This window comes from Oncorhynchus keta, unplaced genomic scaffold (genome assembly GCF_023373465.1).
Source record: "Oncorhynchus keta strain PuntledgeMale-10-30-2019 unplaced genomic scaffold, Oket_V2 Un_contig_2206_pilon_pilon, whole genome shotgun sequence".
NCBI lineage: Eukaryota > Metazoa > Chordata > Actinopteri > Salmoniformes > Salmonidae > Oncorhynchus > Oncorhynchus keta.
In genome coordinates this window covers 384703-406504 of record NW_026282741.1, presented here as the reverse complement: position 1 = coordinate 406504, position 21802 = coordinate 384703, and the positions used below count along the sequence as shown (strand labels likewise).

At 41.3% G+C, this 21802-nt stretch overlaps 1 protein-coding gene across 1 annotated transcript in view; it reads right to left on the bottom strand.

Moving 5' to 3' along the window:
- The window catches only part of LOC118383333 (protocadherin Fat 3-like), an 82942-nt gene extending 62074 nt beyond the window's left edge, over nt 1–20868 (bottom strand). Inside the window, exons 1-3 of the mRNA XM_052505043.1 lie at nt 20620–20868; nt 15295–15447; nt 14680–14814 (exon numbers count right to left, since the gene is read on the bottom strand). Of these exons, the coding sequence (XP_052361003.1) occupies nt 14680–14814; nt 15295–15447; nt 20620–20868 (537 nt within the window). The remainder of the gene's footprint in view (nt 1–14679; nt 14815–15294; nt 15448–20619) is intronic.
- Nucleotides 20869–21802: the final 934 nt, after the last annotated feature.

The following is a 21802-nucleotide window of genomic DNA, read 5'->3' as shown; positions in this document are numbered from 1 at the left end:
CTCCCCTAGTTTACCCATCTATTGGCTAGGAACAACTCCCCTAGTTTACCCATCTATTGGCTAGGAACAACTCCCTAGTTTACCCATCTATTGGCTAGGAACAACTCCCTAGTTTACCCATCTATTGGCTAGGAACAACTCCCTAGTTTACCCATCTATTGGCTAGGAACAACTCCCTAGTTTACCCATCTATTGGCTAGGAACAACTCCCTAGTTTACCCATCTATTGGCTAGGAACAACTCCCTAGTTTACCCATCTATTGGCTAGGAACAACTCCCTAGTTTACCCATCTATTGGCTAGGAACAACTCCCCTAGTTTACCCATCTATTGGCTAGAAACAACTCCCCTAGTTTACCCATCTATTGGCTGGGAACAACTCCCTAGTTTACCCATCTATTGGCTAGGAACAACTCCCTAGTTTACCCATCTATTGGCTAGGAACAACTCCCTAGTTTACCCATCTATTGGCTAGGAACAACTCCCTAGTTTACCCATCTATTGGCTAGGAACAACTCCCTAGTTTACCCATCTATTGGCTAGGAACAACTCCTCCTAGTTTACCCATCTATTGGCTAGGAACAACTCCCTAGTTTACCCATCTATTGGCTAGGAACAACTCCCTAGTTTACCCATCTATTGGCTAGAAACAACTCCCTAGTTTACCCATCTATTGGCTAGGAACAACTCCCTAGTTTACCCATCTATTGGCTAGGAACAACTCCCTAGTTTACCCATCTATTGGCTAGGAACAACTCCCTAGTTTACCCATCTATTGGCTAGGAACAACTCCCTAGTTTACCCATCTATTGCGGAAATACAGAGGCTTGTGAAAGAATTTTCCTATTTTGTTGCCTCACAGCCTGGAATTAAAATGGATTTTTGGGGGATTGGTATCATTTGATTTACACAACATTTGATATACACAACATGCCTACCACTTGAATTATATTAGTATTTAGCACTATCCATCATTCCTTCAATTCCGACCAGTTTCCCAGGCCCTGACGATGAAAAACATCCCCACAGCATGGCTTGGCTTCCGACCGCAAGGCACTACAGAGGGTAGTGAGTGCGGCCCGGTACATCACTCGGGCCGAGCTCAGTGCCATCCAGGACCTCTATATCAGGCGATGTCAGAGGAAAGCCCTAAAAAATTGTCAAAGACTCCCAGCCACCCAAGCAATAGTCTGTTATCTCTGCTATCACGTGGCAAGCGGTAGCACTGCCCCAAGTCTGGAACCAACAGGACCCTGAACAGCTTCTACCCCCAAGCCACAAGACTGCTAAATAACATAGTTAAGCAGGGTAGCTATTGGTTAGTTAGTTATTTAACTATCTGCATTGAACCTTTTACACTAACTTTCTTTTCCTCATCACTTACGCTACTACTGCTGGTGATTATCTGGCACTTTATTCATAGTTATTTGTACATATCAACCTGAATGACCTCGTACCCCGGCACATGGACTCAGTACTGGTACCCCGTGTATATAGCAGAGTTATCATTACTCTGTACTGGTACCCCGTGTATATAGCAGAGTTATCATTACTCTGTACTGGTACCCCGTGTATATAGCAGAGTTATCATTACTCTGTACTGGTACCCCGTGTATATAGCAGAGTTATCATTACTCAGTACTGGTACCCCGTGTATATAGCAGAGTTATCATTACTCTGTACTGGTACCCCGTGTATATAGCAGAGTTATCATTACTCAGTACTGGTACCCCGTGTATATAGCAGAGTTATCATTACTCTGTACTGGTACCCCGTGTATATAGCAGAGTTATCATTACTCTGTACTGGTACCCCGTGTATATAGCAGAGTTATCATTACTCTGTACTGGTACCCTGTGTATATAGCAGAGTTATCATTACTCATGGACTCGGTACAGGTACCCCGTGTATATAGCAGAGTACTGGTACCCCGTGTATATAGCAGAGTTATCATTACTCGGTACTGGTACCCCGTGTATATAGCAGAGTTATCATTACTCTGTACTGGTACCCCGTGTATATAGCAGAGTTATCATTACTCTGTACTGGTACCCGTGTATATAGCAGAGTTATCATTACTCTGTACTGGTACCCGTGTATATAGCAGAGTTATCATTACTCATTGACTCTGTACTGGTACCCCGTGTATATAGCAGAGTTATCATTACTCATTGACTCTGTACTGGTACCCCGTGTATATAGCAGAGTTATCATTACTCATTGACTCGGTACTGGTACCCGTGTATATAGCAGAGTTATCATTACTCATTGACTCGGTACTGGTACCCCGTGTATATAGCAGAGTTATCATTACTCAGTACTGGTACCCCGTGTATATAGCAGAGTTATCATTACTCAGTGACTCGGTACTGGTACCCCGTGTATATAGCAGAGTTATCATTACTCTGTACTGGTACCCCGTGTATATAGCAGAGTTATCATTACTCTGTACTGGTACCCCGTGTATATAGCAGAGTTATCATTACTCAGTGACTCGGTACTGGTACCCCGTGTATATAGCAGAGTTATCATTACTCATTGACTCGGTACTGGTACCCGTGTATATAGCAGAGTTATCATTACTCATTGACTCGGTACTGGTACCCCGTGTATATAGCAGAGTTATCATTACTCATTGACTCGGTACTGGTACCCCGTGTATATAGCAGAGTTATCATTACACATGGACTCAGTACCGGTACCCCGTGTATATAGCAGAGTTATCATTACTCGGTACTGGTACCCCGTGTATATAGCAGAGTTATCATTACTCATTGACTCGGTACTGGTACCCCGTTTATATAGCAGAGTTATCATTACACATGGACTCAGTACCGGTACCCGTGTATATAGCAGAGTTATCATTACTCAGTGACTCGGTACTGGTACCCCGTGTATATAGCAGAGTTATCATTACTCGGTACTGGTACCCCGTGTATATAGCAGAGTTATCATTACTCTGTACTGGTACCCGTGTATATAGCAGAGTTATCATTACTCTGTACTGGTACCCCGTGTATATAGCAGAGTTATCATTACTCAGTGACTCGGTACTGGTACCCCGTGTATATAGCAGAGTTATCATTACTCTGTACTGGTACCCGTGTATATAGCAGAGTTATCATTACTCATTGACTCTGTACTGGTACCCCGTGTATATAGCAGAGTTATCATTACTCATTGACTCGGTACTGGTACCCCGTGTATATAGCAGAGTTATCATTACTCAGTACTGGTACCCCGTGTATATAGCAGAGTTATCATTACTCTGTACTGGTACCCCGTGTATATAGCAGAGTTATCATTACTCTGTACTGGTACCCCGTGTATATAGCAGAGTTATCATTACTCTGTACTGGTACCCGTGTATATAGCAGAGTTATCATTACTCAGTGACTCGGTACTGGTACCCCGTGTATATAGCAGAGTTATCATTACTCATTGACTCGGTACTGGTACCCCGTGTATATAGCAGAGTTATCATTACTCATTGACTCGGTACTGGTACCCGTGTATATAGCAGAGTTATCATTACTCATTGACTCGGTACTGGTACCCGTGTATATAGCAGAGTTATCATTACACATGGACTCAGTACCGGTACCCCGTGTATATAGCAGAGTTATCATTACTCGGTACCGGTACCCCGTGTATATAGCAGAGTTATCATTACTCATTGACTCGGTACTGGTACCCGTTTATATAGCAGAGTTATCATTACACATGGACTCAGTACCGGTACCCCGTGTATATAGCAGAGTTATCATTACTCAGTGACTCGGTACTGGTACCCCGTGTATATAGCAGAGTTATCATTACTCTGTACTGGTACCCGTGTATATAGCAGAGTTATCATTACTCAGTGACTCGGTACTGGTACCCGTGTATATAGCAGAGTTATCATTACTCTGTACTGATACCCGTGTATATAGCAGAGTTATCATTACTCTGTACTGGTACCCGTGTATATAGCAGAGTTATCATTACTCTGTACTGGTACCCCGTGTATATAGCAGAGTTATCATTACTCAGTGACTCGGTACTGGTACCCCGTGTATATAGCAGAGTTATCATTACTCATTGACTCGGTACTGGTACCCCGTGTATATAGCAGAGTTATCATTACTCATTGACTCGGTACTGGTACCCCGTGTATATAGCAGAGTTATCATTACACATGGACTCAGTACCGGTACCCGTGTATATAGCAGAGTTATCATTACTCGGTACTGGTACCCCGTATATAGCAGAGTTATCATTACTCTGTACTGGTACCCCGTGTATATAGCAGAGTTATCATTACTCGGTACTGGTACCCGTGTATATAGCAGAGTTATCATTACTCTGTACTGGTACCCCGTGTATATAGCAGAGTTATCATTACTCGGTACTGGTACCCCGTGTATATAGCAGAGTTATCATTACTCTGTACTGGTACCCCGTGTATATAGCAGAGTTATCATTACTCAGTGACTCGGTACTGGTACCCCGTGTATATAGCAGAGTTATCATTACTCATTGACTCGGTACTGGTACCCCGTGTATATAGCAGAGTTATCATTACTCATTGACTCGGTACTGGTACCCCGTGTATATAGCAGAGTTATCATTACACATGGACTCAGTACCGGTACCCGTGTATATAGCAGAGTTATCATTACTCTGTACTGGTACCCCGTGTATATAGCAGAGTTATCATTACTCTGTACTGGTACCCGTGTATATAGCAGAGTTATCATTACTCGGTACTGGTACCCTGTGTATATAGCAGAGTTATCATTACTCGGTACTGGTACCCCGTGTATATAGCAGAGTTATCATTACTCTGTACTGGTACCCGTGTATATAGCAGAGTTATCATTACTCGGTACTGGTACCCGTGTATATAGCAGAGTTATCATTACTCTGTACTGGTACCCGTGTATATAGCAGAGTTATCATTACTCATTGACTTGGTACTGGTACCCCGTGTATATAGCAGAGTTATCATTACTCATTGACTCGGTACTGGTACCCCGTGTATATAGCAGAGTTATCATTACTCAGTACTGGTACCCGTGTATATAGCAGAGTTATCATTACTCAGTGACTCGGTACTGGTACCCGTGTATATAGCAGAGTTATCATTACTCTGTACTGGTACCCGTGTATATAGCAGAGTTATCACTACTCTGTACTGGTACCCCGTGTATATAGCAGAGTTATCATTACTCATTGACTCTGTACTGGTACCCCGTGTATATAGCAGAGTTATCATTACTCATTGACTCGGTACTGGTACTCCGTGTATATAGCAGAGTTATCATTACTCATTGACTCGGTACTGGTACCCCGTGTATATAGCAGAGTTATCATTACTCAGTACTGGTACCCCGTGTATATAGCAGAGTTATCATTACTCAGTGACTCGGTACTGGTACCCCGTGTATATAGCAGAGTTATCATTACTCTGTACTGGTACCCGTGTATATAGCAGAGTTATCATTACTCTGTACTGGTACCCGTGTATATAGCAGAGTTATCATTACTCAGTGACTCGGTACTGGTACCCCGTGTATATAGCAGAGTTATCATTACTCATTGACTCGGTACTGGTACCCCGTGTATATAGCAGAGTTATCATTACTCATTGACTCGGTACTGGTACCCCGTGTATATAGCAGAGTTATCATTACTCATTGACTCGGTACTGGTACCCCGTGTATATAGCAGAGTTATCATTACACATGGACTCAGTACCGGTACCCCGTGTATATAGCAGAGTTATCATTACTCGGTACTGGTACCCCGTGTATATAGCAGAGTTATCATTACTCATTGACTCGGTACTGGTACCCGTTTATATAGCAGAGTTATCATTACACATGGACTCAGTACCGGTACCCGTGTATATAGCAGAGTTATCATTACTCAGTGACTCGGTACTGGTACCCGTGTATATAGCAGAGTTATCATTACTCTGCACTGGTACCCCGTGTATATAGCAGAGTTATCATTACTCTGTACTGGTACCCGTGTATATAGCAGAGTTATCATTACTCTGTACTGGTACCCGTGTATATAGCAGAGTTATCATTACTCAGTGACTCGGTACTGGTACCCCGTGTATATAGCAGAGTTATCATTACTCTGTACTGGTACCCCGTGTATATAGCAGAGTTATCATTACTCATTGACTCTGTACTGGTACCCCGTGTATATAGCAGAGTTATCATTACTCATTGACTCGGTACTGGTACCCCGTGTATATAGCAGAGTTATCATTACTCATTGACTCGGTACTGGTACCCCGTGTATATAGCAGAGTTATCATTACTCAGTACTGGTACCCGTGTATATAGCAGAGTTATCATTACTCTGTACTGGTACCCGTGTATATAGCAGAGTTATCATTACTCTGTACTGGTACCCGTGTATATAGCAGAGTTATCATTACTCGGTACTGGTACCCCGTTTATATAGCAGAGTTATCATTACACATGGACTCAGTACCGGTACCCCGTGTATATAGCAGAGTTATCATTACTCAGTGACTCGGTACTGGTACCCCGTGTATATAGCAGAGTTATCATTACTCTGCACTGGTACCCCGTGTATATAGCAGAGTTATCATTACTCTGTACTGGTACCCCGTGTATATAGCAGAGTTATCATTACTCTGTACTGGTACCCGTGTATATAGCAGAGTTATCATTACTCAGTGACTCGGTACTGGTACCCCGTGTATATAGCAGAGTTATCATTACTCTGTACTGGTACCCCGTGTATATAGCAGAGTTATCATTACACATGGACTCAGTACCGGTACCCCGTGTATATAGCAGAGTTATCATTACTCGGTACTGGTACCCCGTGTATATAGCAGAGTTATCATTACTCATTGACTCGGTACTGGTACCCCGTGTATATAGCAGAGTTATCATTACTCGGTACTGGTACCCCGTGTATATAGCAGAGTTATCATTACTCTGTACTGGTACCCCGTGTATATAGCAGAGTTATCATTACTCTGTACTGGTACCCCGTGTATATAGCAGAGTTATCATTACTCTGTACTGGTACCCCGTGTATATAGCAGAGTTATCATTACTCAGTGACTCGGTACTGGTACCCCGTGTATATAGCAGAGTTATCATTACTCATTGACTCGGTACTGGTACCCCGTGTATATAGCAGAGTTATCATTACTCTGTACTGGTACCCCGTGTATATAGCAGAGTTATCATTACACATGGACTCAGTACCGGTACCCCGTGTATATAGCAGAGTTATCATTACTCGGTACTGGTACCCGTGTATATAGCAGAGTTATCATTACTCATTGACTCGGTACTGGTACCCCGTTTATATAGCAGAGTTATCATTACACATGGACTCAGTACCGGTACCCCGTGTATATAGCAGAGTTATCATTACTCAGTGACTCGGTACTGGTACCCGTGTATATAGCAGAGTTATCATTACTCTGTACTGGTACCCCGTGTATATAGCAGAGTTATCATTACTCAGTGACTCGGTACTGGTACCCCGTGTATATAGCAGAGTTATCATTACTCTGTACTGATACCCCGTGTATATAGCAGAGTTATCATTACTCTGTACTGGTACCCCGTGTATATAGCAGAGTTATCATTACTCTGTACTGGTACCCGTGTATATAGCAGAGTTATCATTACTCAGTGACTCGGTACTGGTACCCCGTGTATATAGCAGAGTTATCATTACTCATTGACTCGGTACTGGTACCCCGTGTATATAGCAGAGTTATCATTACTCATTGACTCGGTACTGGTACCCCGTGTATATAGCAGAGTTATCATTACACATGGACTCAGTACCGGTACCCGTGTATATAGCAGAGTTATCATTACTCGGTACTGGTACCCCGTGTATATAGCAGAGTTATCATTACTCTGTACTGGTACCCGTGTATATAGCAGAGTTATCATTACTCGGTACTGGTACCCTGTGTATATAGCAGAGTTATCATTACTCGGTACTGGTACCCCGTGTATATAGCAGAGTTATCATTACTCTGTACTGGTACCCCGTGTATATAGCAGAGTTATCATTACTCGGTACTGGTACCCGTGTATATAGCAGAGTTATCATTACTCTGTACTGGTACCCGTGTATATAGCAGAGTTATCATTACTCAGTGACTCGGTACTGGTACCCCGTGTATATAGCAGAGTTATCATTACTCTGTACTGATACCCCGTGTATATAGCAGAGTTATCATTACTCTGTACTGGTACCCCGTGTATATAGCAGAGTTATCATTACTCTGTACTGGTACCCCGTGTATATAGCAGAGTTATCATTACTCAGTGACTCGGTACTGGTACCCGTGTATATAGCAGAGTTATCATTACTCATTGACTCGGTACTGGTACCCCGTGTATATAGCAGAGTTATCATTACTCATTGACTCGGTACTGGTACCCGTGTATATAGCAGAGTTATCATTACACATGGACTCAGTACCGGTACCCGTGTATATAGCAGAGTTATCATTACTCGGTACTGGTACCCCGTGTATATAGCAGAGTTATCATTACTCTGTACTGGTACCCCGTGTATATAGCAGAGTTATCATTACTCGGTACTGGTACCCCGTGTATATAGCAGAGTTATCATTACTCGGTACTGGTACCCCGTGTATATAGCAGAGTTATCATTACTCTGTACTGGTACCCCGTGTATATAGCAGAGTTATCATTACTCGGTACTGGTACCCCGTGTATATAGCAGAGTTATCATTACTCTGTACTGGTACCCCGTGTATATAGCAGAGTTATCATTACTCAGTGACTCGGTACTGGTACCCCGTGTATATAGCAGAGTTATCATTACTCATTGACTCGGTACTGGTACCCCGTGTATATAGCAGAGTTATCATTACTCTGTACTGGTACCCCGTGTATATAGCAGAGTTATCATTACACATGGACTCAGTACCGGTACCCCGTGTATATAGCAGAGTTATCATTACTCGGTACTGGTACCCCGTGTATATAGCAGAGTTATCATTACTCATTGACTCGGTACTGGTACCCCGTGTATATAGCAGAGTTATCATTACACATGGACTCAGTACCGGTACCCCGTGTATATAGCAGAGTTATCATTACTCAGTGACTCGGTACTGGTACCCCGTGTATATAGCAGAGTTATCATTACTCAGTACTGGTACCCCGTGTATATAGCAGAGTTATCATTACTCAGTGACTCGGTACTGGTACCCCGTGTATATAGCAGAGTTATCATTACTCTGTACTGGTACCCCGTGTATATAGCAGAGTTATCATTACTCTGTGCTGGTACCCTGTGTATATAGCAGAGTTATCATTACTCTGTACTGGTACCCCGTGTATATAGCAGAGTTATCATTACTCAGTGACTCGGTACTGGTACCCCGTGTATATAGCAGAGTTATCATTACTCATTGACTCGGTACTGGTACCCCGTGTATATAGCAGAGTTATCATTACTCATTGACTCGGTACTGGTACCCCGTGTATATAGCAGAGTTATCATTACACATGGACTCAGTACCGGTACCCCGTGTATATAGCAGAGTTATCATTACTCGGTACTGGTACCCGTGTATATAGCAGAGTTATCATTACTCTGTACTGGTACCCGTGTATATAGCAGAGTTATCATTACTCGGTACTGGTACCCTGTGTATATAGCAGAGTTATCATTACTCGGTACTGGTACCCCGTGTATATAGCAGAGTTATCATTACTCTGTACTGGTACCCCGTGTATATAGCAGAGTTATCATTACTCGGTACTGCTACCCCGTGTATATAGCAGAGTTATCATTACTCTGTACTGGTACCCCGTGTATATAGCAGAGTTATCATTACTCAGTGACTCGGTACTGGTACCCCGTGTATATAGCAGAGTTATCATTACTCATTGACTCGGTACTGGTACCCCGTGTATATAGCAGAGTTATCATTACTCATTGACTCGGTACTGGTACCCCGTGTATATAGCAGAGTTATCATTACACATGGACTCAGTACCGGTACCCCGTGTATATAGCAGAGTTATCATTACTCGGTACTGGTACCCCGTGTATATAGCAGAGTTATCATTACTCTGTACTGGTACCCCGTGTATATAGCAGAGTTATCATTACTCGGTACTGGTACCCCGTGTATATAGCAGAGTTATCATTACTCGGTACTGGTACCCCGTGTATATAGCAGAGTTATCATTACTCTGTACTGGTACCCCGTGTATATAGCAGAGTTATCATTACTCGGTACTGGTACCCCGTGTATATAGCAGAGTTATCATTACTCTGTACTGGTACCCCGTGTATATAGCAGAGTTATCATTACTCAGTACTGGTACCCCGTGTATATAGCAGAGTTATCATTACTCATTGACTCGGTACTGGTACCCCGTGTATATAGCAGAGTTATCATTACTCATTGACTCGGTACTGGTACCCCGTGTATATAGCAGAGTTATCATTACTCATTGACTCGGTACTGGTACCCCGTGTATATAGCAGAGTTATCATTACACATGGACTCAGTACCGGTACCCCGTGTATATAGCAGAGTTATCATTACTCGGTACTGGTACCCCGTGTATATAGCAGAGTTATCATTACTCTGTACTGGTACCCGTGTATATAGCAGGGTTATCATTACTCGGTACTGGTACCCTGTGTATATAGCAGAGTTATCATTACTCGGTACTGGTACCCGTGTATATAGCAGAGTTATCATTACTCTGTACTGGTACCCGTGTATATAGCAGAGTTATCATTACTCGGTACTGGTACCCCGTGTATATAGCAGAGTTATCATTACTCATTGACTCAGTACCGGTACCCCGTGTATATAGCAGAGTTATCATTACTCAGTACTGGTACCCCGTGTATATAGCAGAGTTATCATTACTCAGTACTGGTACCCCGTGTATATAGCAGAGTTATCATTACTCAGTACTGGTACCCCGTGTATATAGCAGAGTTATCATTACTCTGTACTGGTACCCCGTGTATATAGCAGAGTTATCATTACTCGGTACTGGTACCCTGTGTATATAGCAGAGTTATCATTACTCGGTACTGGTACCCCGTGTATATAGCAGAGTTATCATTACTCTGTACTGGTACCCCGTGTATATAGCAGAGTTATCATTACTCGGTACTGGTACCCCGTGTATATAGCAGAGTTATCATTACTCTGTACTGGTACCCGTGTATATAGCAGAGTTATCATTACTCAGTGACTCGGTACTGGTACCCCGTGTATATAGCAGAGTTATCATTACTCATTGACTCGGTACTGGTACCCCGTGTATATAGCAGAGTTATCATTACTCATTGACTCGGTACTGGTACCCCGTGTATATAGCAGAGTTATCATTACACATGGACTCAGTACCGGTACCCTGTGTATATAGCAGAGTTATCATTACTCGGTACTGGTACCCCGTGTATATAGCAGAGTTATCATTACTCAGTACTGGTACCCCGTGTATATAGCAGAGTTATCATTACTCGGTACTGGTACCCTGTGTATATAGCAGAGTTATCATTACTCAGTACTGGTACCCCGTGTATATAGCAGAGTTATCATTACTCAGTACTGGTACCCCGTGTATATAGCAGAGTTATCATTACTCTGTACTGGTACCCCGTGTATATAGCAGAGTTATCATTACTCAGTACTGGTACCCCGTGTATATAGCAGAGTTATCATTACTCTGTACTGGTACCCCGTGTATATAGCAGAGTTATCATTACTCAGTGACTCGGTACTGGTACCCCGTGTATATAGCAGAGTTATCATTACTCATTGACTCGGTACTGGTACCCCGTGTATATAGCAGAGTTATCATTACTCATTGACTCGGTACTGGTACCCCGTGTATATAGCAGAGTTATCATTACTCATTGACTCGGTACTGGTACCCCGTGTATATAGCAGAGTTATCATTACACATGGACTCAGTACCGGTACCCCGTGTATATAGCAGAGTTATCATTACTCGGTACTGGTACCCCGTGTATATAGCAGAGTTATCATTACTCTGTACTGGTACCCCGTGTATATAGCAGAGTTATCATTACTCTGTACTGGTACCCTGTGTATATAGCAGAGTTATCATTACTCGGTACTGGTACCCCGTGTATATAGCAGAGTTATCATTACTCTGTACTGGTACCCCGTGTATATAGCAGAGTTATCATTACTCGGTACTGGTACCCCGTGTATATAGCAGAGTTATCATTACTCTGTACTGGTACCCCGTGTATATAGCAGAGTTATCATTACTCGGTACTGGTACCCCGTGTATATAGCAGAGTTATCATTACTCATTGTGTATTTATTATTACTCCTCATTACTTTTCTATTATTTCTCAATTTTCTTTATCACTGCAATCCCGGTTAAGGTGCCGTAAGCATTTCACTCATAGCATGTTGTTTATGAAGCATGTGACTTATTAAATTTAAACTTAATTCATAGCATGTTGATAATATAATACAAAGATGATAACATGATACTAAGATGATGATATAATACAAAGATGATAACATGATACTAAAATGATGATATAATACTAAGATTATAATATGATACTTAGATGATAACATGATACTAAGATGATAATATAATACTAAGATGATAACATAATATTATTATTATAATACAAAGATGATAATATGATACTAAGATGATAACATGATACTAAGATGATAATATAATACTAAGAAGATAACATAATATTATTATTATAATACAAAGATGATAATGTGATACTAAGATGATAACATGACACTAAATTGATAATATAATACAAAGATGATAATATTATATTTAGATGATAACATGATACAAAGATGATGATATAATACAAAGATGATAATATGATACTTAGATGATGATATAATACAAAGATGATAATATTATATTTAGATGATAACATGACACTAAGATGATGATATAATACAAAGATGATAATATGATACTTAGATGATGATATAATACAAAGATGATAATATTATATTTAGATGATAACATGACACTAAGATGATAATATAATACAAAGATGATAACATGATACTAAGATGATAATATAACACTAAGATGATATAATACTAAGATGATAATATAACACTAAGATGATATAATGGTGACTTTTCTGTAGCTCAGTTGGTAGAGCATGGCGCTTGTAACGCCAGGGTAGTGGGTTCGATCCCGGGATCACCCATATGTAGAATGTATGCACACATTGGATAAAAGCGTCTGCTAAATGGCATATATATATATAATACTAAGATGATGACGATGATTCTAACATGATAATATGATACTAAGATGATGATATGATGATCAAATTATAACATGATATGATAACATGACACTAAGATGATAATATAATACTAAGATGATATATGATACTAAGATGAAAATATAATACTATGATACTAAGATGATAATATGATAATAAGACGATAATATAATATGATAATAAGATGGTAATATAATATGATAATAAGATGGTAATATAATATTAAGATGATACTTTGATAATAATATGATAGTAAGATGATAATAAGATTATAATATGATAGTAAGATGATAATATGATAATAAGATTATAATATGATACTAAGATGATAATATGATATGATAATAAGATTATAATATGATACTAAGATGATAATATGATATGATAATAAGATTATAATATGATACTAAGATGATAATATTGTACTAAGACGATAATATAATACTACGATAACATGCTACTAAGATGATAATATGATACTATGATAAAATGATACTACGATAACATGATACTAAGATGATAATATGATAATGAGATGATAATATGATAATGCGATAATAATATTATATTTAGATGAGAACATGATACTAAGATGATAATATGATACTAAGATGATATGATACTAAAATAATAATATTATATTTAGATGAGAACATGATACTAAGATGATAATATGATACTAAGATGATATGATACTAAAATAATAATATTATATTTAGATGATAACATGATACTAAGATGATAATATGATACTAAGATGATATGATACTAAAATAATAATATTATATTTAGATGATAACATGATACTAAGATGATAATATGATACTAAGATGATATGATACTAAAATAATAATATTATATTTAGATGATAACATGATACTAAGATGATAATATGATACTAAGATGATATGATACTAAAATAATAATATTATATTTAGATGAGAACATGATACTAAGATGATAATATGATACTAAGATGATATGATACTAAAATAATAATATTATATTTAGATGAGAACATGATACTAAGATGATAATATGATACTAAGATGATAATATAATACTATGATACTAAGATTATAATATGGTGATGATATGATAATAAGATGATAATATAATACTATGATACTAAGATTATAATATGGTGATGATATGATAATAAGATGATAATATAATACTATGATACTAAGATGATAATATAATACTATGATACTAAGATTATAATATGGTTATGAGATGATATGATAATAAGATGATAATATAATATGATAATCAGATGATAATATTATACTAAGATGATAACATGATAATAATGAAGTAAATAATAACAGAGAAGACAGTATAATACCTGTCCGTTTGAGCCCCAGTCAGGGTCGAGCGCCCGCACCTGGACCACCCTGGTACCCACGGGCATCCCCTCCATCACCATGGCAACGTAGGAACTGGTCTCGAACAATGGCTTGTTGTCATTTATGTCCAGAATCTATTGAGAGAGGAAGAGGAGGAGGGTTAAGTAAACTGAATCAAACTCTTTGGAAAGGGTAGAAACCCAACCTCCACGTGTTTAATATGTTATTCTACAGTCCTGCCGCACACACACACACACACACACACACACCACACACTCACACACACACACACACACACACACACACACACACACACACACACACACACACACACACACACACACACACACACACACACACACACACACACACACACACACACACACACACACACACACCACACACACACACACACACACACACCATTCCTCACCTTTGACAGTAGAGAGGGACTCTATGAGGTCTCGTCGTGTTGTAGTAGAGACAGACACACACACACACGTCAATTCCTCACCTTCACCTCCACGTCGACAGTAGAGATGGACTCTATGAGGTCTCGTCGTGTCGTAGTAGAGACAGACACACACACACACACACACACGTCAATTCCTCACCTTCACCTCCACGTCGACAGTAGAGATGGACTCTATGAGGTCTCGTCGAGTCGTAGCTGAGACTTTAAACCTGAAGATGCTGACCAGTTCATAGTCCAGAGGGTTGGTCAGCCGGACCAGACCCGTCTCTCTCTCCACCAGGAACGTACCTCCCTGTGGAGAAACACAAAAGGGCAATATCATTATGACGTCATAAAAGCTTTTAACAAAAAAAAAAAATATGACAATGCATTAGAACATAGAGACAATGCATTAGAACATAGAGACAATGCATTAGAACATAGTGACAATGCATTAGAACATAGAGACAATGCATTAGAACATAGAGACAATGCATTAGAACAATAGAGACAATGCATTAGAACATAGTGACAATGCATTAGAACATAGAGACAATGCATTAGAACATAGAGACAATGCATTAGAACAATAGAGACAATGCATTAGAACATAGAGATAATGGATTAGAACATAGAGACAATGCATTAGAAACTGTATTATAAACAACAAACTATGTTTTAAGTGAGAAGTAGATATTGGTCTGAAGCGCCCCCAAAAAGAGGGATTACCTCCTCTTAAGAGTGTGAATTAGGATGTTTTTGAGAAGGTTTGAATCCTAAGCAACCTGCCAACACATTGTTTGCAGGACGATAGAACAACATAGCTACTGTAGCAGGTCAAAGCTGTGTGCTGGAAATCCTTGGTAGAGCATGGGTGAAGTAGGGATTGTTGTGCTGATGTGAATGCCTTTTTTCGCTTTAGACCAATGCCTTTCGTTCTAATTTCGATGTTTTATACAACATTATTATACAACATTATTGTACAACATTACACAGCAATAAAAGTAAAACGTAAGAGTAAATTAGCCAAAGAAAGACTAAATAGGAAAGAGTGAAAAGTCTGACAGGAGATCCTCTCAGAGCAGAGATAACGTCTTACGCTCAAACACATAGAAATACAACAAGTAGAACAGACTGGTGCTTCAATGGGAATGTTGACTATAAATGAACAACATACAGAAAAGGGGTTTATTGTCCTAGAAAAAGTCTAAATTGTACGTTTAAAACTTCACTGAAACAGGGGCAAGAAAGGAATCTGAGTATGATCCCTTTTCAATTGTAATACAGTTCTATTCATTCCACATCTATAACTACTACTACATTTGGCAGCCTTTTTTTCGCGGGCTTCCGGGCATTTACTCATTCATCAACATGGACGTCAGCATGAAGACTGTGTGGCTTGTTGGTAATTTATGGATGCACTGGTCGGAGAAGAAAGCATCACAACATCTCCTTTGACTACAGTCAGATGAGGTGGCTCGGAGAGCGAGGAATGCAGTGGGTCAAACTGCTCTATGTTGTTCTGAGCTAGCAGAGGGCCTTGTGCTGCTGCTCCCCCTGACATCATAGTCACCCGCCTCGGTGGGGACAGCCCTGGGTTCGTCAGATGAGAGCTGATTTAGAGGTAGTCATCTGAATGTTCCCCGGGACAACGGTGGTCTACTCTGACATCACACAGTGGGAGGAGTTGGACAGTCCAGTGGGAGGAGGACATCAACAAGCCCATAGAGATGGTCCATAGGGAGGAGGACATCAACAAGCCCATAGAGATGGTCCAGAGGGAGGAGGACATCAACAAGCCCATAGAGATGGTCCAGAGGGAGGAGGACATCAACAAGCCCTTAGAGATGGTCCAGAGGGAGGAGGACATCAACAAGCCCTTAGAGATGGTCCAGAGGGAGGAGGACATCAACAAGCCCATAGAGATGGTCCAGAGGGAGGAGGACATCAACAAGCCCATAGAGATGGTCCAGAGGGAGGAGGACATCAACAAGCCCATAGAGATGGTCCAGAGGGAGGAGGACATCAACAAGCCCATAGAGATGGTCCAGAGGGAGGAGGACATCAACAAGCCCATAGAGATGGTCCATAGGGAGGAGGACATCAACAAGCCCATAGAGATGGTCCAGAGGGAGGAGGACATCAACAAGCCCATAGAGATGGTCCATAGGGAGAAGGACATCAACAAGCCCATAGAGATGGTCCAGTGGGAGGAGGACATCAACAAGCCCATAGAGATGGTCCAGAGGGAGGAGGACATCAACAAGCCCTTAGAGATGGTCCAGTGGGAGGAGGACATCAACAAGCCCATAGAGATGGCCCAGAGGGAGGAGGACATCAACAAGCCCATAGAGATGGTCCAGAGGGAGGAGGACATCAACAAGCCCATAGAGATGGTCCAGTGGGAGGAGGACATCAACAAGCCCATAGAGATGGCCCAGAGGGAGGAGGACATCAACAAGCCCATAGAGATGGTCCAGAGGGAGGAGGACATCAACAAGCCCATAGAGATGGTCCAGAGGGAGGAGGACATCAAGAAGCCCATAGAGATGGTCCAGAGGAGGAGGACATCAACAAGCCCTTAGAGATGGTCCATTGGGAGGACATCAACAAGCCCATAGAGATGGTCCAGAGGGAGGAGGACATCAACAAGCCCATAGAGATGGTCCAGTGGGAGGAGAACATCAACAAGCCCATAGAGATGGTCCAGAGGGAGGAGGACATCAACAAGCCCATAGAGATGGTCCAGAGGGAGGAGGACATCAACAAGCCCATAGAGATGGTCCAGAGGGAGGAGGACATCAACAAGCCCATAGAGATGGTCCAGAGGGAGGAGGACATCAACAAGCCCTTAGAGATGGTCCAGAGGGAGGAGGACATCAACAAGCCCATAGAGATGGTCCAGAGGGAGGACATCAACAAGCCCATAGAGATGGTCCAGAGGAGGAGGACATCAACAAGCCCATAGAGATGGTCCAGAGGGAGGAGGACATCAACAAGCCCATAGAGATGGTCCAGAGGGAGGACATCAACAAGCCCATAGAGATGGTCCAGAGGGAGGAGGACATCAACAAGCCCATAGAGATGGTCCAGAGGGAGGAGGACATCAACAAGCCCATAGAGATGGTCCAGAGGGAGGACAATTAGCTGTTTGTACTGAAATACAAAAAATCTATGGCAAACATGAAAATGGTGGTCTAGTAATGATCAACAACCAATTTGACAGAGCTTGGATAATTGTGGGAAAAGAATTACAGCAAATGTTGCACAATCCAGGTGTGGAAAGCTCTTAGAAGATTTACTCAGAAAGACTCTGAGCTGTTATCAGTGCCAAACATGCTTCTACATAGTATTGACTCAGGGGTGTGAATACTTATGTAAATGAGATATTTCTGTATTCATGTTTACATAAATGAGTAAACATTTCTAAAAGCATGTTTTAACTTGGTCAATATGGGGTATTGTGATGTCATTATGGGGTATTGTGATGTCATTATGGGGTATTGTGATGTCATTATGGGGTATTGTGTGTAGATGGGTGAGAAAAACACATTTATTTAATACATTTTGAATACAGGCTGGAACACAACAAAATGTGGAATAATTCAAGGGGTAGGAATACTTTCTGAAGGCACTGTACCTTTCTTTGCATGTTTGTTATCTAAATAACATTCAGCTGACTGGTGTTAGCTAGCTACAGGGGCTAACGTTAGCTGCTGGACTTTGTACAAGAAAGCTAACGTTAGCTGCTGGACTTTGTACAAGAAAGCTAACGTTAGCTGCTGGACTTTGTACAAGAAAGCTAACGTTAGCTGCTGGACTTTGTACAAGAAAGCTAACGTTAGCTGCTGAACTTTGTACAAGAAAGCTAACGTTAGCTTCTGGACTTTGTACAAGAAAGCTAACGTTAGCTGCTGGACTTTGTACAAGAAAGCTAACGTTAGCTGCTGGACTTTGTACAAGAAAGCTAACGTTAGCTGCTGGACTTTGTACAAGAAAGCTAACGTTAGCTGCTGAACTTTGTACAAGAAAGCTAACGTTAGCTGCTGGACTTTGTACAAGAAAGCTAACGTTAGCTACGTAGTGTCGGCTAGTTACAGCGCCTTTATAAAGTATTCAGATCACTTGACTTTTTCGACTTTTTGTTTGTTACATCCTTACTCTAAAATTGATTAAATAAATAAAAAATCCTCAGCATTATCCCATAATGACGAAGCGAAAAGAGACAGGATTGTGTCGAGGCACAGATCTGGGGAAGTGTACCAAAACATTTCTGCAGCACAGAAGGTCCCCAAGAACAGAGTGGCCTCCATTATTTTTAAATGGAATAAGTTTGGAACTACCAACACTCTGCCTAGAGCTGGCCGCCCGGCCAAACTGAGCAATAGGGGGAGAAGGGCCTTGGTCAGGGAGGTGACCAAGAACCTGATGGTCACTCTGACAGAGCTCCAGAGTTCCTCTGTGGAGATGAGAGACCTTTCCAGAAGGACAACCATCTCTGCAGCACTCCACCAACCAGGCCTTTATGGTAGAGTGGCCAGAAGGAAGCCACTCCTCAGTAAAAGGCACATGACTACCCGCTTGGAGTTTGGCAAAAGGCACCTAAAGGACTCTCAGACCACGAGAAATAAGATTCTCTGGTCTAATGAAAGCAAGATTGAACAGTTTGGCCTGAATGCCAAGCGTCACATCTGGAGGAAACCTGGCACCATCCCAACGGTGAAGCATGGTGGTGGCATTATCATGCTTTGGAGATGTTTTCAGCGGCAGGGACTGGGAGACTAGTCAGGATCGAGGAAAAGATGAACAGCGCAAAGTACAGAGAGAGATCCTTGATGAAAACCTGATCCAGAGCATTCAGGACCTCAGACTGGGGCGAAGGTTCACCTTCCAACAGGACAACGACTCTAAGCACACAGCCAAGACAATGCAGGAGCAGCTTCGGGTCAAGTCTCTGAATGTCCTTGAGTGGCCCAGCCGGAGCCCGGACTTGAACACGATCGAACATCTCTGGGGAGACCTGAAAATAGCTGTGCAGCGACGCTCCCCATCCAACCTGACAGAGCTTGAGAGGATCTGCAGAGAAGAATGGGAGAAACTCCTCAAATACAGGTGTGCCAAACTTGTAGCGTCATACACAATAAGACTTGAGGCTTTAATCACTGCCAAAGGTGCTTCAACAAAGTACTGAGTAAAGGGTCTGAATAATTATGTAAATGTAAGATTTACATTTTTTATTATTATTATATTTTTTTTACAAATTTGCAAAAAAAAATACAAACCTATTTTTGCTTTGTCATTATGGGGTATTGTGTGTAGATTGATGAAGGTAAAAAAAAACAATGTAATACATTTTAGAATAAGACCAACGTAACAAAATGGGGCAAAAGCCAAAGGGTATGAATACTTCATGAATGCACTGTATATCATATATTATAAATAATATTGTTCTTTCCTGGTTGCTGTCGGGAGTCTCTCCCCCCACAGCGGTGTAAGCCCCAGTCTGTCCTGGGGCCAGGTATATGTTTCCCAGGGCCGTGCCCACAGGTGTGTCCTCTGGTATGGTGAAGGAGTACTGAGGCTGGGTGAAGGAGGGGACCAGGGCGTCCGGGGGGAGGACATGGATGAAGGCTGAGACCAGAGAATGTTTTGCCGGGGAGCCACGGTCTGTAGCCTTGACAAAGAAGGATAGGATGGTTCCCTGGAGATGGAGAAGAGATCCTTTCGTCACCATCCAACCACTGTCTGGCTCCACCTGGTGGAAAAAAGAAGAAGATCAGTTGTCAAATAGGTTGTGTGCTTTTCAAAGACCCGACCCGAGACACAGCCCCCGCCTCGACCCACCTCCAGTACGTCAACCAGGGGCAGGCGGGCCTCGCTGTACAGGGAATAGATGACCCGTCCATTGGGTCCAGTGTCAAGGTCTGAGGCCTGGATCTGGGTAACCAACGATCCTTTGGCCACATTGGACTTGATGCTCATACGATACTCCACCGCCCTGAACCGAGGGGCGTTGTCATTCTCATCAGTCAACACAACACGGACTGTACAGAATGCTGCACGACCTGGCAACATGATAGTGACAGTGTTATAGACATGACAGTAACAGTGTTATAGACATGATAGTAACAGTGTTATAGACATGATAGTAACAGTGTTATAGACATGATAGTAACAGTGTTGTAGACATGATAGTAACAGTGTTATAGACATGATAGTAACAGTGTTATAGACATGATAGTAACAGTGTTGTAGACATGATAGTAACAGTGTTATAGACATGATAGTAACAGTGTTATAGACATGATAGTAACAGTGTTATAGACATGATAGTAACAGTGTTATAGACATGATAGTAACAGTGTTATGTTGTAGACATGATAGTAACAGTGTTATAGACATGATAGTAACAGTGTTATAGACATGATAGTAACAGTGTTATAGACATGATAGTAACAGTGTTATAGACATGATAGTAACAGTGTTATAGACATGATAGTAACAGTGTTGTAGACATGATAGTAACAGTGTTATAGACATGATAGTAACAGTGTTATAGACATGATAGTAACAGTGTTATAGACATGATAGTAACAGTGTTATAGACATGATAGTAACAGTGTTGTAGACATGATGGTAACAGTGTTATAGACATGATAGTAACAGTG